Source organism: Elaeis guineensis, chromosome 16, assembly GCF_000442705.2.
Source record: "Elaeis guineensis isolate ETL-2024a chromosome 16, EG11, whole genome shotgun sequence".
Classification (NCBI taxonomy): Eukaryota; Viridiplantae; Streptophyta; class Magnoliopsida; order Arecales; family Arecaceae; genus Elaeis; species Elaeis guineensis.
The window spans coordinates 41,861,110-41,881,052 of record NC_026008.2 but is presented as its reverse complement, the minus strand read 5'-3'; the positions used below and the strand labels follow the sequence as shown (position 1 = coordinate 41,881,052).

The window sequence follows — 19,943 nt, the reverse complement described above, 5'->3', positions numbered from 1 at the left end:
GGCCACCGACCTAGGGTCGGTCGACTCCTCCGATCGCCGTACAGCCGCCAGAGCTTGTCAGTCCTGACAGCCGCATGCGGCACGGCTATCTAGGGACATTGTCCCGCCGAGGGCATTGTCAACCCTAGTGATTTGACAGCCGCACGGCGACGTGACACTTTCACGGCGACTCTGACAGTCCACAGTGAGTTGACAGTTCCTCACTTGTCCGCGCCATTAATGACGGCGCCATACCGTGCTCCACTATATAAATCGGGGAAGGCAACAGTGCAAGGGATCGATCCGCTCCGTCTCTCCCAAAAACGCAGGCTCGCTCCTCTCTCTCTCTCTCTCTCGATCGAGCTCTCTGTCATCATTTCACTGTTGCCCAGTCACCTCTCTGACTTGATCGTTGGAGGGTCCCCGCCGGAGCCGCCTCCGGTCAGTGCGGACTTCGTTTTGCAGGTGCACGCTTCTCGGCGATCGGACGACGAGGCAATTGGCCGCAACAGATTGGCGCGTCAGGTAGGGGACAGCATGACAAGGACAAGAGCTCAACGATCGAGAATCACTGGGTCGGCCAGACGCTCTTCCCGCCGGGAAGAGGCCTCCCCGCCACCACCGACGGCGGAGCCTAGCTCTCCGCGCCCTGCAGTGACCACGGAGGCCCAGATTGCGGCTATCGTACGACAGATGACCGTACTGACCGACGCAGTCAAGAGCCTCCAGCAGCAACCGGCGGCCCGACCTATGCCTTCCAGGAGCAGCCGCCGACGACCGCGCCGATCCTTGTCGCCTCTATGCAAGCGCCCCCAACAGCACTCCCATGGAGAAGAGGAGAGACGACCATGGCGCGACGACCGACGGTCCCAGCGGCCCTCCCCTTCCCCGTTGGAACGGGCGAGGAAGGAGAAGCGGCCGCGCACGCCGTCGGCCTCTCTTTCAGAATCTTCCAGAGACTCCACTCCTGGGGTCTCCCAGCATCGACGAGCGGACGACTACGAGCGACGGTTTGAGGAAATCGACCGCCGACTCGCCCAGTTGCAGATGGACGCCCAGAAGTCTTCGAACGACGTCGACTTTCAGACCGCCCAACCTCTCTCCCGACTGATCCTCGACGAACCGATCCCCAGTCGGTTCAAGATGCCGCACGTGGAGTCTTACGACGGCTCCACCGACCCAATCGACCATCTGGAAAGCTACAAAGCTCTCATGACGATCCATGGGGCAACCGACGCTCTTTTTTGCATCGGCTTCCCCGCCACACTCCGCAAGGCTGCCAGGGCCTGGTACTCCGGTCTCCGATCGGGAAGTATCCATTCCTTCGGACAGCTCGAGCACTCGTTCGTGGCCCATTTCAGCACCAGCCGAAAGTCGCCGCGAGCGTCGGACAGTCTTTTCTCCCTCAAGCAGAGAGAAAATGAGACTCTACGACACTTCGTGACGCGATTCAACGCGGCCACGCTTGAGGTCCGGGACCTCAACGAAGACATGGCTGTCTCAGCCATGAAGCGGGGCCTGAGGGCGTCCCGATTCACCTACTCTCTGGACAAGACCCTCCCCCGGACATACGCCGAACTGCTGGAGCGCGCGTACAAGTACATGCGCGCGGATGAAGGAGCTTCCGACCGGCGCCTGACTTAAGGCACGGGCCGAAAAGAAAAATGGAAGAAAGGTCGGGAACCCGCCGAACCAAGCAGGCTCCCGACCGATAGTCGGGTCTCGCCACCCCGACGAATCCAAAAGTCACCCTGATGATGGAGTCCGAGACCGACGCATCGCAGGTATGACTCCTACACCCCTCTCCCCGCTCCTCGTGCGCAGATCCCGATAGAGATCGAAGGAGCGAAGAATCTACGACGGCCTCGGCCTTTGAAGGCAAAAAGGCTTCGACCAACACGGTCGATCGTCGATCGCCGAATCAACGGCTCGATCACCGATCGCCAAACCGACGGCCTCGGCCTCTGAAGGCAAAAGGCTCCGACCAACATGGCCGATCGTCGATTGCCGAATCAACGGCTCGATCATCGATCGCCGAAATCGACGGCCTCGGCCTTTGAAGGCAAAAAGGCTTCGACCAACACGGCCGATCGTCGATCGCCGAATCAACGGCTCGATCACCGATCGCCGAACCGACGGCCTCGGCCTCTGAAGGCAAAAGGCTCCGACCAACATGGTCGATCGTCGATCGTCGAATCAACGGCTCGATCACCGATCGCCGAACCGACGGCCTCGGCCTCTGAAGGCAAAAGGCTCCGACCAACATGGCCGATCGTCGATTGCCGAATCAACGGCTCGACCACCGATCGCCGAAATCGACGGCCTCAGCCTCTGAAGGCAAAAGGCCCCGACCAACATGGCCGATCGTCGATCGTCGAATCAACGGCTCGATCGTCGATCGCCGAAATCGACGGCCTCGGCCTCTGAAGGCAAAGGGCTTCGACTAATGCGGCTGGCTAACTTGCCGACTTAGCTTCGACTAAGAAAGGCAAAACGCCAAGACGACCGCAGTCGTATTCGCGACATACCGATCTGGTCACGACCGATCGAAGGATATTCGGCTTGCCACCGTTTATCATACATCCCGATGCATACGTCCGACCAAGGGCTGGACAATGGATATTCGACTTGCCATCGTTATCCTATCCGAATACGTCGGATGCTACTCGACTATCAGATTCTGCAGAATGATCGTGTCAACGAGCAACGTTCGAAGGTTGGCCGACCTCCGATCCGACGTGCATGCTCGACCTACAGTCGGGACGACCGATATTGGATCGTTCGCTGATGTGATCGCCAGAGTCGGGGCAAGAAAAGGCGGAAAACCACTCCTTTCATCCGAAGTCGTCGCCCACATGTTCACGCGAGCCAACACGACATCGGGCTCAGGAGTGGAGGGGGGCAACTGTTGGGGAATACCCACCGACCGACTTACGGTCGAAGGGGCCGACTGGCCGACCGACCGACTGGCCGACTCCGACTGGCCGACCGACCGACTGGCCGACTCCGACGGCCGACCGACCGACTGGCCGACCCCGACGGACAACTCCGACGGCCGACCGACCGACTGGCCGACCCCGACGGACGACTCCGACGGCCGACCGACCGACTGGCCGACTCCGATGGCCGACCGACCGACTGGCCGACTCTGACGGCCGACCGACCGACTGGCCGACCCCGACGGACGACTCCGACCGACCGACTGGCCGACCGACCAGGAAGTCTGATGGCCGACTCACTCGCCGACCAACGGAGGGCCCCGACGCCACTCAGCTGGCCACCGACCTAGGGTCGATCGACTCCTCCGATCGCCGTACAGCCGTCAGAGCTTGTCAGTCCTGACAGCCGCATGCGGCACGGCTATCTAGGGACATTGTCCCGCCGAGGGCATTGTCAACCCTAGTGATTTGACAGCCGCACGGCGACGTGACACTTTCACGGCGACTCTGACAGTCCACAGTGAGTTGACAGTTCCTCACTTGTCCGCGCCATTAATGACGGCGCCATACCGTGCTCCACTATATAAATCGGGGAAGGCAACAGTGCAAGGGATCGATCCGCTCCGTCTCTCCCAAAAACGCAGGCTCGCTCCTCTCTCTCTCTCTCTCGATCGAGCTCTCTGTCATCATTTCACTGTTGCCCAGTCACCTCTCTGACTTGATCGTCGGAGGGTCCCCGCCGGAGCCGCCTCCGATCAGTGCGGACTTCGTTTTGCAGGTGCACGCTTCTTGGCGATCGGACGACGAGGTGATTGGCCGCAACAGATATTGTTTTCACTACTTAATGAAATTGAGGGCATAAATAACGAGCGCGAGGGCATAAATAACGAGCGCTCTTTCCACCATTGTGAGGTTTGATATTGGTATCGTATTAAACTTTACCACCTTACGTGAAGATTTGGACTACCGCAAATCAGACGGTGGACATGGGCCGAAACCGAACCAGTTACGTCTTGATCCGGACCAGTAACTCGGTGCCCAGACATGTCACGCAAACATTGGTTCCTCACGTTGCAGGCCCCAGTTACCTCACCAATTTCACCAATTACCTCATGCCATATGGCATGAAGCGTTCTTTGTTTTTTTTTGTCCTTGGAAGTAACTATGAAGTCAATTGACGTCTGTCCCCTTAAAGGTATAAATTGAATCCAAGGAGATGATCTGGCAGCCATTGGATTGAAATCAACTGGTAGTAAGTATTCCATATCTTCCTGACTGCTGTTTCTATTTTTGGTAAAAAATGTCCTCATTTTTGCTTTCCTAAATTATGAGGATATGAGGAGAGAATTATTTGGAAAAGTGAGAAATGATGACCTAAAATGCATTATAAGGGGTGTTTGGTTTGCGGTTGAAATTGGAGTTTCGGAATTAAAATAGCTATATCACTTAAATTACTTGATTTATGGTTAGAAACACAATCAACTTAGAATCAAAATGGAGATTCAAATTTTTACAAGAGAATTCAGGTTAGATTTTAGAGAGATTGGATCATATTTTCATTTCAATCTAAAATTGAACATCTCCTAATCAAATGATTGAAATTGGAGCCATCTATTATTGCTCCAGACCCCAAATCCCGCTAAAGAAGATCTATCCAATCAAAAAAATTGTTGACGTTATCCCTCTTTTCTTTACTTTTTTTTTTTTTTAAAATTATTATTATAGCTCATATAAGAAAAAAGCTGGCCGTATAAAAATTTTAAAGAGATGGAAACGATGACAAACGTGTAAAAACCAAAGAGAAATGTGGTACCAAGATGTGCCTCGGTAAATAATTTTGTACTTTCAATTTTACGTATTGCCTTGTAAAAGAAATGGCTTTCTTGCTGTCGTTGTTTCATTTTTTGTAAATTTGACCTGTACATAGAGGCTGGAAAGAATTTATCCAAGGATTTGAAAAAAAAAAAAAATCCATATTAATGAAAAGAATTTATCGGGACATGTAATCCCTTGCTGTTTTGGTCCATTTCCTTTTTTTTTTACCTTTCGAAATAATAAAGACAAATTCGGAAAAAAATAATAAATATTGGCAACTTTCCTCCAATTTTTTGGGCTTGCCTGTCACAAGTAATTCAAACTCTGCCGTATATAGGAGACCAAGCAGTCGTGTAAGTATCGAAATGTTCCCATTTCAGAAGCACACTTTGACAACTATGAGATAATGCAAGCAACGAAAACCTCGGTTATGTAGATTATCTGAAATTTCTTATATAATTCAGCTAATAAATCTCAACAGAGTCAGATAACGAGTTGATATCCACAAAAGAAAATTTAGCTCAGGCTGAACCAGATTACTATAATAATATCATAATATCATGGATAACAATTCCGTGTAGAAAGCGACTGGTGCAAGATTCGGGGAGCCCTTTGGCTCTTTTCACGCAGGTTTAAACTATCTGCAGACATAGATTTATGTTTTGGTGGAGGCGAAGTAGTTGAATAAACAGTGCAATATTTGGGTGAAGGCAATCAAGCACAAGCCACTCTAAAAGTTACATAATTTAAGCATAATTATATGGCATGCTGTCCAGCTATCTTTTCTCCAACCAAAAACCATTGATGGCTGGACTACTCCAGCAAGCAACAATCGATCTACGTTCTGATGTGTTGACCAAGAATTTAAGCAAAAGTAGCAAGGCAAACAAGGGAAACATATTTGAGCTGAACAAAAATCCATCATGATACTAGTTTAGAATGAATAAAGATCCAAAAAATAAAGCATTCCTCCAGTGATTATTTATAGGACAAGCAGTCATTGTATCATGGTTTCGAATAAAAAATGTCTGTGTTCTTGAGATAAATTATAAAACAACCCTTTAAAAGTAGATCACGATTGAGCAAAGTCCACAAACAGAATAAATCTGAGTCCCCCAGAAATCACTTCAGATAGTCAATATGCGGGCCAGTCTCCCTGCTATCAAGGATTCCAGAGAATGGTGGTCTCAGCAATCATTGAGGTCACCAAATAAGGATCCATGTTGGATGCTGGCCTTCTATCTTCAAAGTAACCTGCACATCAGAACAGAGATGAATAACTGAACTTATGACCTTTCATGAAAATCTTAAGGTCTTGAGGCGTTGCTTTTTCTTTCCCACCTAATCTGAAAGAAATAAATTTCTAAAGAGTTCTTTTTCATTTTGTCAATTGTATTGGTTTAATAATACACTAAAAAGAAGCTTCAACTTGTCCTGATGCTTGATGCACTGACATCCCACTCTCGTGGGGGGAATGGGCTCTGTGCAAAACTTCTCATAGAAGCAAAATCATGCCAAAAAAAAAAAAAAAAAAGAGCAAGAAAGAAAGATATCCAACAAATGCATCTGCCAGCATGTGACATCACCAAGGGAAATGCCAGTGTAGCTCCCATTTTGATTTTGTTTGGTGGGGGGTGAAGTGTGCTGAAACCTTCAGCTGGAAGTAAAATCAGATAAATGAAAAAGGACAAAAAATAGAAATCTGACAAAAGCATCTGGAACCATGCTAAGAATATACACCAGAGAAATTCAGTAAACTTAGGGCACCAAAAAATACCTATGATACATCACATCAACCTCTGTGGTCATGGCATGGCTAGAAAAAAATGGTGTTATAGAGGACATACCAAATTGCCCATAATTTAAGAAATCTCATCATATACCTTTGCCATTCTTTTCAGTTTCACGGCCAACACGGACAGAAGCACCACGATGTGCAACTCCCTGCAATTTCAGGGATTGTAAGTACATCAGATATTTGTCCATACCATGCAGTAAATTTTCAGAAGCTCAATGGTGTTATGGGTCATCAAGAATTCTAGAATATTATTAGTTGAAAATAGGAATATTAAAAAGAAAGTAACAACCAACATCAAAGACAAGCTAACACCGCTGCCAAAAAGAAATATCTTGCCATCTAATCCAGGGGTCAAAGCTTGCACACCCATCAAGTTTTTTTTTTTTTATGACATAAATATTCCACATGAAAAGCTTTTCTCAACTCACATAGACAAAAACTACAATGAAGCAGTACTCTTGTTCTGACAAACGTATGATGGTTTACCCTAACTTGATTTTCTGGATAGTTGTCCATATGTTGCATTTACTGGAAATAAACACTGCAAATCTACAGCTATTCTGAACAAAATTTGAAGTTACATATTTCCAGACACGCCATGTGCATTATACATGCTGAAAAAGAAGATCATTGATATATTCATTTCTTATACTCACATTCTTTGTAGGGGAAGCAAAAATCATAAATTTGGCTCTACCTGGAACTTCGAGTGTAAAAAGTGCACAAAACAGTTACAAGAGAGATATATGATAATGGGGAGGAAGTTCCACAATGGTATGCAAAACATTAAACCCATAAATTTGGAGGAGTATTTGCATATATCTCAGGTCACATGGAGGGTGGTCAGATTCAGGTAGAGTAAATTCGATTTCCCTTTGTGATTATGTTGTACCAGGGACCCTCCTCCTTTGATTCCCTTCATTCTCTAAATTGCCTAAATCTAAGGAATATGTAAACTCCAACTGGGCAATGCTTTTGAGTGAATTATAAAAGTAAAACTGTTCGCTTTGTATAAAACTCTATGAAGAAGATGAGAAAAGGCCCTTGGAGTTTTAGCAGCCCCTAAATAGGTCCCTTCTGGAAATCTCATGCTGACATAAATATCAAATCTATACGTGGAATTGTTCATGATCACGTCTTGTTATAGGCTTTGGCCATTCATGTTCAAAAGGCTGGCTGAATTTTTGAGGCTAGGCATACTCCTCAGCAGGTGGAAGAGACAGTAAGTCATTTCTAGCAACTAGTAAAGCAAAATTGTTACGTAGTTTCTTAAAAATGATTTTCACCACCCTTATTATGTTGAAATTTTGCTGAAGCATGAGCATTAATCGAAAAGAGATCATGTCAATGCGACTTAATCAATCATCTGGCATAACTCTTCTCACCCTAAGGGAGGAAAGTTTTTATGATCTTAATTGCATTCTGATTTTCAGAATAGGTTTTAGTTTTCTTTTTTTTTTTTTTTTTTGACATTTTCTCTCTAACAGGAAAAAACTATTACTTTTAATAATAGCAAAGTGCTCGGCAAAATTAATGTTTGTTTCTTTGCACCAGAAGATATCACATGGAAAAGCCATTTATATTTCACATACAGTGGAGGGAGCATAGAAAAAACGGGTGTCCTACTGCATAAGGCTGCTGCTGCTGCAGAGTCTACGGACAGACAGGCTGTTTCCATATTTCAAATCCATGAGGCCCAAGTCACAATGGAATAAACTTATCATTGCAGTGCCCTCGTGGAGGGAAATATATAAAACAAAATATAAATCTTCAAGGTTCCTTACCCATGAAAATGTGTTGATATCAGCAGTTTCATGGTGGCCTGTTAATCTTCTTTCATTGCCCTCACCATATGCAGCAATATGTTCCTTGTGCTTCAAGCCAAGCTTCTCAATTGCCTTCTTGATCACGTCAATTCCACCATCACTTCTCATAGACTTGGTGCTGTAGAAATGTTAATAAAAATCAACAAACACTAGAAAATTTCTGCATTTTTCAAATTGTGGAAGTTTCATGCTCTAATGAACTGTATACACGATAAATGCACGTGGAATTAGGAGATGGAGGGAGGATGCTTACCTATAGTTTGTATGTGCACCAGCACCATTCCAGTCACCCTGATTCCAATTTTTTTTTAAAAAACACAAATAAAGGGATATCCATAGCTAACTATAATTAAAAAGAATTTACGATACTAATAGCACTAAAATGAGCTTGCCTGGGAGAATATAGAAGGAAAAACATGTAGAAGCAAACCTGGATAGGTTTGGGGTCAAGGGACAAAACGACTCCCGCAATTTCAGTAATCCTCTGCATTTTAACAAAAAGCTTTGGAAATTAATAAAGTAGATAAAAAATTCTTCGATTTACTGGACATTCATATATTATGTGGAACATAAATAAGACATTCGTTGTATCAATTATTTGTTATATTCACCTCAAGAATATAGCGGGCCACCCATAACTCATCACCTGCAGAAATTCCAACAGCAGGACCTACTTGAAACTCCCACTGTCCAATACAATAAAAATTCCATAAGGGAGGCTTCAAGTAATATCTAGGTTTTGAATGTCAAGGCATCCAGTTATTCATCACATTTGACAAGAACAAGAAAATCTGATTAAGATAATCTTCCATGATTCATATCAATGGAGAAAGGCCAAAAGCAGCATCTCTTTGGAGAAAAAGATAAAGAATGCATAGGCAAAATAAATGAACTCACGAGCAAGGAAACAAATGATGCAAGAGTAGTTATCCCCTTACCATGGGGACCAATAGATAAGATTCATATTATAGCCTATAAAACTCACAAGAAAACATTACCTGGCCCGGCATAACTTCACCATTTATTCCACTTATGTTAATCCCAGCATAAAGGCATGCCTTGTAATGAGAATCTACAATGTCACGGCCAAATGCCTTATCAGCTCCAACACCGCAGTAGTACGGGCCCTATAGACAAATGAATGCTATTAGAGAAATGGGAAACTTCGCAAAAAGCTGAGGACATATATTCTGTGCTGTGGAAAACAATTTTTCATGTAATAAACTTCATCAATTTAAGAAGCCAATGGCATCAACACAAGTTAGATCCATAAAAAAATTACTGGCAAGCAAATCAGAAGCCATCCAAAATGTAGTTTCCCAACAACTTGTCAATCAGAAGCATTAACATGGAAAGTGAAAGAGCGTTACTTGAGTTTCAAACTCCTAGGGATATCGCCTTTGGACAAAGCTATCTTACAATTGTTTTACTGGGTATATGCTTAATACTAACGGCCACAAGTTTATGATTCATAATTTGCAAAACATTGAAGACCAATAATTGGGCATTGACATACTGCATGCAAAGCCAAATTGAACATTGACATATACAGTCATATAGCCATTTAGCCAAATTACATTACTTATATCACTTGGGCACCATCATTCATTTTGCCCTTGTATGTGTGAAGCTGCAAGTTTTTCTCCTCTTATTGGAATTATTAGAACTTGTGGGATCATCAAAAAAGCAATGCATTTTAAAATAGGGATTTACATAGATCAAAGAATAATATTAATATTCAAATCGATATGAAAACTAACTAATGTGTCTGTCTACAGGTTCTCTGCACCCTGCATACACCCAAATATCTAGACTTTGACTCAATTAGACAACCAGACAACTCAGCATACAAATTATTAGCAGACTGCATAATTGAGGAATATACAAGGAATAATTAGATAAAAACCTGAGGGCCTGGGTAGCCTCCAACTGGCCATCCAAGAGGCCAATGAACATCCTTCTGAAACAGAGTATACTCCTGTTCAATGCCATACCTGACCAAACAAGGTCATAATTAATATTTTACATAGATAATTTTAATGCACCCAAAAAGGTTACCAAATAGGTTTAATTCAGCAAATACCCAGGTCACTTGGTGTGACTTAGTCAAAAGAAAGCAAAATCAAAGCCTAAAAACAATGAAGATAACCCAGAATTAAGCATATATTTAAAACAGAAATAGAGGACTATGAAATATTAATTGCAATTAAGGACCCAAAAAAAAATCACCGGCTTGTGCTGGACCAGAAGAAAAGGTGTGAAATTATAGGTCAGAATTCTTGGCTCAACTCATTGTAAGTCATAAATTAGAGCAAAATTGATTAATAGTACATATGAATTATCTAGTTGAAGACAAATGTCTCTTGGAGACTAATAGGGTCTATGAGAGAGAGAAGATACATAATTTCTTGGAAGTAAATGACATCTATGAGATGGAAACTTGTGGTTCAACCTATGGATAGGAGTCCATGAAATTTGTAAGTGTACAATGTGTTAGGGTTTCTGGAAGAAAGATTAGCAAAATAAAGAAAGCCAAGATCGGTAAGGTTGATAAACTTTTGTGAGTGGCTATATCATCGATTTGCAACAATACTGCAAATTTCCTTTTAAGCTTATACTATATAGTTTAATGCACAGGAATATGCCAAGTAAAATGAAAGGGTGAAATGCACTTGATTAGCCATCTCGTAGGACAACCCCCCATGACTATTACTTTGCGCCTAATATTTATTACTAACCAAATTTAAGGGTCTGCAAAATCCTATTCCAAGAAAGACTAACCATCTAACATGTCTAACCAATCATGAGGGCATCATTTCAGCCAATAATAATATGAGCAGAACTAATTACGCTTATGCTCACTATTTAAATGCCCGTGGACACTCATTACGAACAATAAATTCATTATTTTAAAAGTCTAGCACGCAGCTTCCGGGTAGCCAAGATGCATTACATGTGCCACATGCTGGAGCATCCATTGGAATCTGTGATCTGTGGCACTCTGTCCATCAGAAGCACTACAAGGCGCTGATACAAAAGGGGCCTTTGGATGGATAGCATGCGGAACATTGCATGCATCATGGCTTCTGATTGGCAGCAGCCTTTTGTCCTCTGAAATAACATGTAAATATCAGATTCGAGATTAAACCTATGGTCAAATGTCCTTGTTTTGTATAGCATCTCATGTTCCTGACATTAGCCCCCTAGACCATATGTTTCTTAATATTAATTTCTTCAAAATAGTCCATGCCTCAACAAAATAAATATCAACCATTAGCATGCTGAAGACCAACAAACGTAACTTGGATCAGTTTTTTATTTGGAGCGATTAATGGAAATTCTATAAGAAGGAAATTAGGCACATATAACGCCCCACAAAAATCTAACAGAGTGTGGGTGGATGGGCCAAAAAGTTGAGGCACATAATTAGTTAGCAGAAACTTTTATGTTGCTAAATCCACTAGGAGCATCTGTCAACATCACCCTAATTAAATACATCTTCAAATCATATAAAAAAAAGAAAGTAGAATATACAATTTGGAATTATGCCAGCCATCTAGAATAATAGAACTCACTGCTTGTTCTAATTTCGACCAGTCCATTGAATTATAGACAATGAGAATAATTGGAAATGAGATATTTATGCAAATATAACAAGTAAGAGTGTCCATATTTTACTTAAGAATTTCTAGCCTATCAGATCTATAATTCTCTAAAATATATGTTCCTAAATCAAGTTTGTAGCCGAAAACAACCAGGCAAAAATGTAGTCTACGGTTAGATGGGTTCGGCGTCAAATATTTTACTTCTTACAAATTTTGAGAACGAAGGAGAAGCTCTCTGCATGTAACTTATAACAGAGAAGTAAGAGAGCTATAATTTAGAAGTTCCAAACTAATAAAAGGGATCAGAACATAACAAAAGCAAAAGGAAACAGTAGTTAAGGGTGACGTAATTAATAAGGTAACAAACGAAAATGACAAGCCATCTCTAGGTGGACCGTTTAATTAGAAGTCTTCTATGGCCAATATTTAATTCTTGGTTATAAATAATGGGCCTCACGTCACTTATCGTGATATAATAAGAAAGATCCAGATAGATATGCTCCACTATTTAGAAAGGACTACGACCAATTTCAGTGGGCATAAGCTTATAAACAAAAAACCAAACGTCAAATTTTCTCTAGACCAGATAACTGGAAAAAACTAAATTAATGCATTGCACCACCAAGATCCAATTTTCTTAAGTAATTCTAGTAAACTTTGATTTATTAATGACTAAAGGGTTTGTTCCTTTTTCCCCCCTATGTTGTATCCAATTTAATCCCTAAATAGCGAAAAAAAAATTGGTACCAAAATTAAGAAGACATTAACAAAATTCTAGGAAAACAAATACCATGGCTCCTCAGTGACGACATCTGGATGGCTGAAGATCTTGGCCGCATTGAACCGCTTGTTTGTAGGAATCGGTTCCCCAGCCGGTGTATAAGCGTCGCATATCACCTAAAAAAGTTTTATTATAGAAAAGAACTTCTTTATGTAAAAAAGAAACTCTGATCTAGCCAAAATCGCAGATCCTAGGAGATCCATCAAACTAAAAAATTCCCAAAAAAGCAGATCAAAAAGCGTGAATTTAAGATTAAAATAATACCAAAATATTGTTGCCTCTCCTGAATGGATCCTTGAAAATAGCCTGAGGACTATTTAAGAAAACAACAAAAAAATGTTATGAACATCAAAACAAAACAAATATTGCCGACAAAAAGAGTCAGAATAGTGATTAGATTAAAAGAAAAGTTAACTCACTATAAGATCACTTCACTGTCGTGTCCTGGAGCCTGGCCAGTGCTGGATCCATCGTAGTTCCACTTGGGTAACTTGGACGGATCGGATACCGGGCCCGAAAGAGTCTATCCCATCCCAACCCAAGATTAAGATTCAGATTAAGTTAACCACCTTAATAAAAACAAAACAAGAACGGAAAAGCAAAGCGAAAACGATGACTAACCCTTGCTTTGCTCCTCATATCCATTCCAGATCCACCGATCCTGAAGGAAAAAAAAAAAAAAAAACAAATAAGAAATCTCTACAAAGAATAAAATTGTCCTCGAAGAATAAAGATGGAATGGCCATAGTTTGCTTATTACCATACGTACTCCGCGATGATTTTCTCCGTGGTGTCGGAGAGGTTGATGTTAACGAGATCTTCTAACAGTGACATGGCTGCCGGGCCTTCGGAATAAGGAGTAATGGAGAAGACTGGATGATGATGTTATGGTGAAAGGGGAGTCGATCGGTCCATATATAGGCCGGCGCAATTGGAATAAGAGGTGTGGATGGAGATGGAATAATGAACGAGAGGTGCCGTATTAGACGGTGAGTCTAAGTGGAGTAACTGAATCCGGGTCCAAAACAAATCCAGGTGAGATGAATAGAATCGCTGGGATTTCTCGAATTCGATTTATGGGATAGCGGTGAGACTGTGATTTCTACTTTAATCCCCGTTGGGCGAAAACTTGAATACAAATAATGTCAAAAATATTGTAACCTTTCCAAAAGCTTTGCTTCTACTTCATCCATGAACGTCCCCGCATAATGTTTAAACCTGGAGTTTTCAACCAAATTTGGGCAGAAGTATCAATTGGAGCTTTAATGAGATTGGGGATGATTTCGGGGACACATAGATTGGCGTTCCGGGAAAAGTGGGAGGGAGTCAGCTTACCGCGAGTGAGCGGATCGCGATCCGGTCTTTTGGGCGAGCGGGTCGGTCGGGCCAGCAGTCAAGCCATGCCAAAGCGAGGGGAGTTTCGCCCGTCCCTTGATCTGCAACACCAAAGTAGAGATTTTTTTTATTTTGACGAAATTGTCCTCGTGACTTGATCCAAAATAACGATTAGGTGATGGTATGCTTGGGCGACACTGATCAGACGGCGGACAACAAGGATAATTTGGGTAATATAATTTGATGAGAATAGTAACGAGACCGTACGGTGACAGAGACTTTTAAGTACGGCCGAAGATGTACTACCACGTGTCTCGAAGGTTTATTTTTGTTTGTTTCGGTGAACGATCCTCGAATGTGTTTTCAGATGGGAAACGACGTGCGTAGCCCGGGCAACTGCTGCACGTACGGAACTTTTATCATCTGTGAAAATACGTGGAATATCAATGAATTTATATCCATATTTTTTTTAATAAATATATATAAATAAGAATATTAGTGGGATATAAAAACTCAACCAACTTATAACCTCGGGATTTTTTCCTTGAAAAGATATTTTATTTTATTAATTTTTTAATATTTATTTTATATATATTTTAAAAATAATTAAAATAATAAAAAAATTTATGCACGATATGAAGTATAAGTTTATACTAGCTTAGAACCTGCGATGTATGAAATATAATTTTTTAAAATAATATTTAATTTTATTTATCTATTTTATTATATTTATTTTATATATTTTAAAAATAATAAAAATATTTTAAAAATTATTTTTTATATATTATTTTTAAACCTTTTCATATCTCCTCCTCCTTCGATTCTCTCCTCTCGTATCTACAACTTTTCTAATGGTAGCACTGACAATATATTTATAATCCATTTAAAAATACAACGAAAACTTAACAAATATAAGCACCTAGCATTGCAAAATTTAAAAAAATTTAAAAAGTTATTTAATATTCAAGTGAGTATCCAAAAAATAATTTTAAACCAAAGCCACTGACCAATAACTACTCTATTTTATCATCGAATTAAATATCTTTTATGAGATATTAAATAATAAATAGTGAAATAATATACAAATATATGATATCTATGAACAAAAAAAAAATCTCATAAATACTACAATGAAGACCTTCTAGTTGTCTCCATGCTATTGAAATATCCTTCATTTGATTATTGAATTAAATATTATTGATAATATATTAAATAATATTTATAATATCATATAGATGATAGAATAATATATATATATATAGAGAGAGAAAGAACTCTGATACACACATCCTTCAATTATTATGCAAGTGAGCGTACTAAAATCCAACCTCAACCAATATTCCACATGTTCATGCAAAACAAATGGCTAGTTCAAATAAGGGCCATGTTAAGTTATCACATATCTCTATTGTAACAAATCGTTCGTCGCCTCAGCAACCAAAAGAGTTTCCTCAGGCTCCATCCTTCATCCCCTGGCCTTCGTTCGTCCTCAAGACCACCCCTTGCTCCCTCTCCACATCCTCCTCTTCAATCTCTCCTCCCTGTCGCCACCCCAACCCGACCCCCCCTCCTCCTCCGATGGTGGCCGTGAGGATGGATCCGGTGCTTTGCCTCCACCTCGACTGGAGATGATGAAGATGGCGCAGGTTCGGGCCTGGGAGAGAGACATCGCCTACACCATCCTTAAGAGTTTAAATCTCCTTCCTTGCTGCCTTCTTTGTTCACCTTCCGATCTCCACCATCAACCATCGCCGGCAGATCGTCGGTTGGCTTAAAGCAACTCGGTCGTCGGAGATAAGCCAAGTATCTCCATCCCTTCCTCCTCCTCAACTTTCCCCCCTCCACGGCCTCTCCTCCTCCTCACCGTCACCATCAGATGCATCGAGATCCGCCGCTCCCCTTCCCCATCACCTTCTTTGTCCGCCTTTCGATCTCCCTCGTCAACCACTATCGGTAGGCATCGAAACTTTCCTATCGGCGATTTAGGCCTTGCGATCACCTTCGGATTTAGCTCGTCTGACCTTCGATCCTCCCTCGAGTTTTTTTTTCTTAAAAATATCACGGAAGATGGAGAACTGTGAGGAGGCAGGTGGCACAAAACCTTTTATCCACATATCAAATGGAGACGCATAATGCGGTTGCTCCATATATATATATATATATATATATATATATATATATATATATATATATGATAAGGTATTTTATTTTATTTTATTTTAAATTTGGGACTTCTCATAGGCTTCTTGCCATCTAGCTTCTTCTAAAATCCTTATACTTTCCATAGCTCTTCGTCTCCGGAGTTCGTTCTCTCTTCTCTCTTTTCGCTACCATGGTGGAGCTTAAAAGGCTCTTGGAGAGCTAGAGCGTCATCCAGATTAAGTATATCCGCATTCACTCGCACATCCATGGCCTAGATCTCAACTCTATTTTAGCGTTGTTTTTGATTTTGTATTTTATTTTTTTCTAAATTAGAGATTCTCCATGGGACTTTTGCCGCCTTACTCCTCCGAAAATCCTCACTCTTCCCATATTAGTATTCGTTCTTCTCTATTTTGCTCATCATCTCTAGAGTTTGCTCTCTTTTCTCCTTTTTCATTGTTACGATGGATCTCAATAGGCTCTTGGAGAATCGAGACATCATCCGAATCGAACGTATCAGCACCCACTTGCATATTGATGCTCTAGGCATCGACTTTACTTTGGAGGCCTATGCCATCTCTTTGGGCATCGTAGGCCAACGGTCTGCTCATAAGGCCGCTAAAAGCTCCTCTTCATCGTCAGGCAATAGACTCGCATTCCTATGAAAATCATAATCATTGATAGAATCATTACCCCTATATTTTTACTCAGTTTATTTATTTCTGAAGAAGACTCATATATCACTGAATAGCACACAATGCATGGAAAAAACTAATTCAATACAAAACCGTTGGTACTAAAACATGGCACGAATCAGCAACTACATACATTTCTCGTGTGGAAGAATGGGCAAGGAGCTTGAGAAAAGGCTTGCATTACGTGATTCATGATATGCATTGGATCCAAATGGAATTCCCCATGCACTGCTTCACCTTCTGCATAGTCTTAAGTGGAGAGATATTTGAAGGGCCTGTGGGATGTAATCAAATATTACTTTTCAATTTAGATTAAACAAATTTCTCTTTCCATGGTTGAGAAGCAGGATAGCTTTTGTACTAATCTCCCTTTTGGTTTCAAACCACCATATGCCTGCTCCATTGCATGTACTCTGTTAGTTGGCAAAAGAAGCTAGATTGTGAGAGTGGTAGAATTGGAGATTTCAGGTTGCTACTATTTTACCAACATTATCATGTCACTAATCGTTCAAGGCAACAGGGATGTACCCTTTTTTTTTAAAAAAAAAAAATCCATCATAAGTTTTTACGACCCTTTCTTAGGAGCAACAAATGAATAATCTGACTGGGGAGTACCTATCATATTGCTATTGCTGATATGATTAATATTATTTCTTGAAAGATAATCTATTGCCCTGAGACCCTTACCAAGCATAAAACTCAGAGCTAAGAGAAAAAAACCCTGAACTCTCTGAAATCAAAATCCTAGAGTGTGACTCCTCAATCCAAACCTTATATTCTATGAAAATCAAACTCTGAAATAATGTCTCGACTTCCGCACAAACTCTAATTTCTCAAGATGATGCATGTTCTCCCAATACAGAGCGCTCTTGCTCCTATCTTTCCTCTATTATTCGACTCGACTCCCTCCCCAATGCCACAGAGATTCAACTCGACTCCCTCCCCAATGCCACAGAAGAAAGAGGAAAAAGAGAGTGATGATTGGAGACAACCGAAGTAAATAGGAGAAAGCGAGGTGGAAGAAAGATAGGGATAGAGAAAACGAAAGCGATAGGGATAGAGAAAACGAAAGCGAGGTGGAAGAAAGAAGGGAGAGACATGGGTTTTGAATGCACTGTATTTTGCTATATTTGAAACATTTTTGGCGTCCATTGATATAGCATTGCTTCGTTTCTCCACTTTTCGCTTGTTGCAAGCTATTTACTGGATATTTACAACATCATTATATCATTATAAATTCTTTCTCAATTTCCACCAATATCTTAACTTTTAAGTTTTTAAGCATAATTTGATAATACTTTAAATTTTAGTTGTTTAGAATATTAAGAGAATTTTAGTGTTAACAGTAATATCTTCATTTTAGACTTTTGTTTAGCATAATTTGATAATAATCTAAATTTTAGATGCTTGAAAAACATATTATAAATCATTGGCAAGAGAATTTTGTTGTTAACTATGATATATAAAACATTTTGAAGTTATAAAATCATGTAGCATATGATGTTTATTTCATGCAAAATGGATGATTTTTTTTCTCCAAAGATTTCATGTCATATATTTCATGCAAAATGGATGATTCTTTTCCTTTAGAGATTTCACGTCATATATCAAACAATTTCTTAATACGTATGGTGTAGAAGGTAGGATATCATTAGTCTCATATTAGTTCTGAGTTAAGAAGGATTCTTACTCAGCCAGCAGAAGCCTTCATTTATATATATATATATGTATGTATGTATGTATGTATATTAGATATGGATATAAATTGGATAACAAAAGTATGGATATAAATGTGGTATAAGCCAAATAATTAAAATTTATGAGTATAGAATTAAAAACATTAGTAAGTAAAATGTATATCAAGTTAATAGCCTAATAATGTGGTCCTTTATTTTTTCTTAAAAGTTCTTGAATACTATATAAAATCAAATATAAATATAAATAAAATTGAATATTTTGATATGCATCAAATAGTTGTTTATTGATATCTATATAAATATGAATATGATATTAATCAAATACTCAAATTACTATCAATATATAGATAGATTGGGATAAAAAATAGATTTAAACTGATATTATCCGCTCCACTTTCATCTTTACCTGATGGTAAGGGAAGGAAGCAAGACTGATAAAATAACAGATGTTATAATGTTATCCCATTTAAAATATATATGGTGGAAATTCTATTCTCATAATATAGTACGGTGCTATAACCAAAAGAAAATGTAGTGATATGACGGAGATGATTGTTGTTATTTGGCATTGTTCATTAAATAAAAATAATATTTTATGTTTAGGCATTCATACATTTTGAAAAATGATGTTTTACGTTGTAGATAATTAAGTGATCAATTATCATTTTGTTGTTGATATTGGAACTTTCTATATGTATACCCCATCTGTACTTTACGTTTGGGTACTATGTAAATTAAATATATATATATATATGGAACTCACCTTGAGAGAGGGAGAGACAGAATTAGCTCATATTCTTTATTGTTGGCTTTGGTGTTCTCATAATATTATCATGATATAACTTTGCAGCTGAAAAGAAAAGATCTCATTTAAATTTAAATTAAACAAATAAGATGCGGGTATACAGTCACTTGGGCCTCATCTTGCTAATTACCTATATATATATATATATATATATATATATATATATATATATATATATATATGAATTCGTGATACACTCTATATATAGATGCCTCTTTTTTTTTTTTTTTTTTTCTACAAGCTTTTATTTTTTTCTTGAGACAAGAGAGATACACCCATCTATACTATATTATCAAGGTCTATTCTTGGGAATGCTCCTTCAAGAACCAAATCCCAAACTATTGGTTACTAAGAAGGTGTAGAACCAACAAGGGAAGTCGCTATTCACAATTTAGCTTTTCTTGAGAACGACAAATAATATGAATACAAAAGAAAGCACAACATAGTGATTGAGGTTTGTGTTCGAAGAAGCTATGCTTATATTTTGAACATATGACATTTAGGTGACAATGGAATAAACTTACCA

General features: G+C 40.3%; 1 protein-coding gene across 2 annotated transcripts; it reads right to left on the bottom strand.

The window, feature by feature from the left end:
* Positions 1 to 5,681: 5,681 nt before the first annotated feature.
* On the bottom strand, positions 5,682 to 13,916 carry LOC105058949 (glutamine synthetase nodule isozyme). Of its 2 annotated transcripts, XM_029260247.2 has the most exons (14): positions 13,504 to 13,916; positions 13,365 to 13,404; positions 13,163 to 13,266; positions 13,008 to 13,056; positions 12,753 to 12,859; positions 10,264 to 10,351; positions 9,356 to 9,484; positions 8,969 to 9,043; positions 8,788 to 8,841; positions 8,611 to 8,648; positions 8,316 to 8,475; positions 6,617 to 6,677; positions 6,320 to 6,390; positions 5,682 to 5,987 (listed from the first exon to the last, which is right to left on the bottom strand). In XM_029260247.2, exons 1-14 carry the CDS (start codon positions 13,575 to 13,577, stop codon positions 5,937 to 5,939), a joined length of 1,101 nt encoding a protein of 366 aa, XP_029116080.1. In that variant the 5' UTR covers positions 13,578 to 13,916; the 3' UTR covers positions 5,682 to 5,936. The 2 variants fall into 2 exon arrangements, with proteins under 2 accessions (XP_029116080.1, XP_010940335.1); XM_010942033.4 differs by lacking the exon at positions 6,320 to 6,390 and having other exon boundaries at positions 13,504 to 13,899.
* Positions 13,917 to 19,943: the final 6,027 nt, after the last annotated feature.

Bases quoted from the DNA above. Each gene is read 5' to 3' on its own strand.
- LOC105058949 (XM_029260247.2), bottom strand. From the start codon at position 13,577: ATGTCACTGTTAGAAGATCTCGTTAACATCAACCTCTCCGACACCACG. The intron at 8,649-8,787 runs GTTTGCTTCTAC...AATTGGAATCAG, and splicing joins TTGACCCCAAACCTATCCAG to GGTGACTGGAATGGTGCTGG. The intron at 6,391-6,616 runs GTATATGATGAG...TTTTACTTCCAG, and splicing joins AACTGAAAAGAATGGCAAAG to CTGAAGGTTTCAGCACACTT.